Source organism: Hyla sarda, unplaced genomic scaffold (assembly GCF_029499605.1).
Source record: "Hyla sarda isolate aHylSar1 unplaced genomic scaffold, aHylSar1.hap1 scaffold_126, whole genome shotgun sequence".
NCBI lineage: Eukaryota > Metazoa > Chordata > Amphibia > Anura > Hylidae > Hyla > Hyla sarda.
The window spans coordinates 55,001-58,226 of record NW_026607881.1 but is presented as its reverse complement, the minus strand read 5'-3'; the positions used below and the strand labels follow the sequence as shown (position 1 = coordinate 58,226).

The 3,226-nt window shown below is 47.9% G+C and overlaps 1 protein-coding gene across 2 annotated transcripts in view; it reads right to left on the bottom strand.

Moving 5' to 3' along the window:
- Window positions 1-1,859: 1,859 nt before the first annotated feature.
- The window catches only part of LOC130304040 (dystrobrevin beta), a gene marked incomplete at its 5' end in the record, with an annotated part of 56,239 nt that continues 54,872 nt past the window's right edge, over window positions 1,860-3,226 (bottom strand). The window contains 2 exon segments of one of the 2 annotated variants that reach the window (XM_056551890.1): window positions 1,860-2,239; window positions 2,320-2,355. In XM_056551890.1, coding sequence (XP_056407865.1) covers window positions 2,351-2,355 — 5 coding nt within the window. 2 annotated transcript variants of the gene reach the window in all.

The following is a 3,226-nucleotide window of genomic DNA, read 5'->3' as shown; positions in this document are numbered from 1 at the left end:
GGTGACATCACAACACATCATGTGACTGCTACTCCATGATATTATAAGATGTGGTGACATCACAACAGGTCATGTGACGGCTGCTCCATGATATTATAAGATGTGATGACATCACAACAGGTCATGTGACTGCTACTCCATGATATTATAAGATGTGGTGACATCACAACATGTCATGTGACGGCTACTCCATGATATCATAAGATGTGGTGACATCACAACAGGTCATGTGACTGCTGCTCCATGATATCATAAGATGTGGTGACATCAGAACATGTCATGTGACGGCTACTCCATGATATCATAAGATGTGGTGACATCACAACAGGTCATGTGACTGCTGCTCCATGATATCATAAGATGTGGTGACATCACAACAGGTCATGTGACGGCTACTCCATGATATCATAAGATGTGGTGACATCACAACAGGTCATGTGACGGCTACTCCATGATATCATAAGATGTGGTGACATCACAACACGTCATGTGACTGCTACTCCATGATATTATAAGATGTGGTGACATCATAACACGTCATATGACTGCTACTCCATGATATCATAAGATGTGGTGACATCACAACACGTCATGTGACTGCTACTCCATGATATCATAAGATGTGGTGACATCATAACACGTCATGTGACGGCTACTCCATGATATAAGATGTGGTGACATCACAACACGTCATGTGACAGCTACTCCATGATATCATAAGATGTGGTGACATCACAACAGGTCATGTGACTGCTACTCCATGATATCATAAGATGTGGTGACATCATAACACGTCATGTGACTGCTACTCCATGATATCATAAGATGTGACATCTCAACAGGTCATGTGACGGCTACTCCATGATATCATAAGATGTGGTGACATCATAACACATCATGTGACGGCTACTCCATGATATCATAAGATGTGGTGACATCACAACAAGTCATGTGACGGCTACTCCATGATATTATAAGATGTGGTGACATCACAACAGGTCATGTGACTGCTACTCCATGATATAAGATGTGGTGACATCACAACATGTCATGTGACTGCTACTCCATGATATCATAAGATGTGGTGACATCATAACACGTCATGTGACTGCTACTCCATGATATAAGATGTGGTGACATCATAACACATCATGTGACGGCTACTCCATGATATCATAAGATGTGGTGACATCACAACAGGTCATGTGACTGCTGCTCCATGATATCATAAGATGTGGTGACATCACAACAGGTCATGTGACGGCTACTCCATGATATCATAAGATGTGGTGACATCACAACAGGTCATGTGACTGCTACTCCATGATATCATAAGATGTGGTGACATCATAACACGTCATGTGACTGCTACTCCATGATATAAGATGTGGTGACATCATAACACGTCATGTGACTGCTACTCCATGATATTATAAGATGTGGTGACATCACAACAGGTCATGTGACTGCTACTCCATGATATCATAAGATGTGGTGACATCACAACACGTCATGTGACAGCTACTCCATGATATCATAAGATGTGGTGACATCATAACACGTCATGTGACTGCTACTCCATGATATAAGATGTGGTGACATCATAACACGTCATGTGACTGCTACTCCATGATATTATAAGATGTGGTGACATCACAACAGGTCATGTGACTGCTACTCCATGATATCATAAGATGTGGTGACATCACAACACGTCATGTGACAGCTACTCCATAATAAGCTTTGGCACTAAATTGCTACCGAGTGGTGACCTCCCACGAGCGCAGTGTGAATGGCCTGATGAGGGTAGTGGGAGATGATGGGTGTTCGGATCCGGACGCATCACCCACAAGGAGCCATGACAGACAGACACATTTATTATTGTAAACATTGGAACATGAAATGTACCGTCTCCGTGTGCAGCGTGCGCACCACATGACACCACAGAACACGGATCCTCCCGCGTGTGCTCAGTCCATATGAAGAACACGGAATATTGGGGGGGGGGGGGGGGGGTCAGTCTGGTGTCCAGTGCTACAGGGAGCTGCAGCCATGTGCAGTCACAGTGTCTCAGCCTCTTCACCCAGTACACGCGCTGCGTCCGCCCAGTACACGCATGTTGTATGTTACAGGACTGAGCATGCAGTAACAGGGCTCCCCCGGCCACCCCTCTGCTGGCTGTGGAAATGCGGCTTGTGTGTTTATCATAAAGTACATGGATATAGGGGGCGCTCTGTGCCTGGAACAGGGAAAGAGCTGCAGTTACTGCGTCATCCATGGTGGGAGCCTCGGCCTGAGGGGTGCGGAGCAGACACTTACTTGGATCTCCTCGCTCTGCAGATGTGGTCACTTAGCCTGCAACAGGAATAACAGGAGGTTACATACTGAAAGGAGGCTGCTGCACATACAGGAGAGAGGAGAGGAGGCTGCTGTATATACAGGAGAGAGGAGGCTGCTGTATATACAGGAGAGAGGAGGAGGCTGCTGCATATACAGGTGAGAGGAGGCTGCTGCACATACAGGAGAGAGGAAAGGAGGCTGCTGCAGATACAGGAGAGAGGAAAGGAGGCTGCTGCACATACAGGAGAGAGGAGGCTGCTGCATATACAGGAGAGAGGAGGCTGCTGCATATACAGGTGAGAGGAGGCTGCTGCATATACAGGAGAGAGGAGAGGAGGCTGCTGCATATACAGGAGAGAGGAGAGGAGGCTGCTGCACATACAGGAGAGAGGAGAGGAGGCTGCTGCACATACAGGAGAGAGGAAAGGAGGCTGCTGCATATACAGGAGAGAGGAAAGGAGGCTGCTGCATATACAGGAGAGAGGAGGCTGCTGCACATACAGGAGAGAGGAAAGGAGGCTGCTGCAGATACAGGAGAGAGGAAAGGAGGCTGCTGCATATACAGGTGAGAGGAGAGGAGGCTGCTGCACATACAGGAGAGAGGAAAGGAGGCTGCTGCACATACAGGTGAGAGGAGAGGAGGCTGCTGCATATACAGGAGAGAGGAGGCTGCTGCACATACAGGAGAGAGGAGAGGAGGCTGCTGCAGATACAGGAGAGAGGAAAGGAGGCTGCTGCATATACAGGTGAGAGGAGAGGAGGCTGCTGCACATACAGGAGAGAGGAAAGGAGGCTGCTGCACATACAGGTGAGAGGAGAGGAGGCTGCTGCACATAAAGGAGAGAGGAGAGGAGGCTGCTGCATATACAGGAGAGAGGAGAGGAGG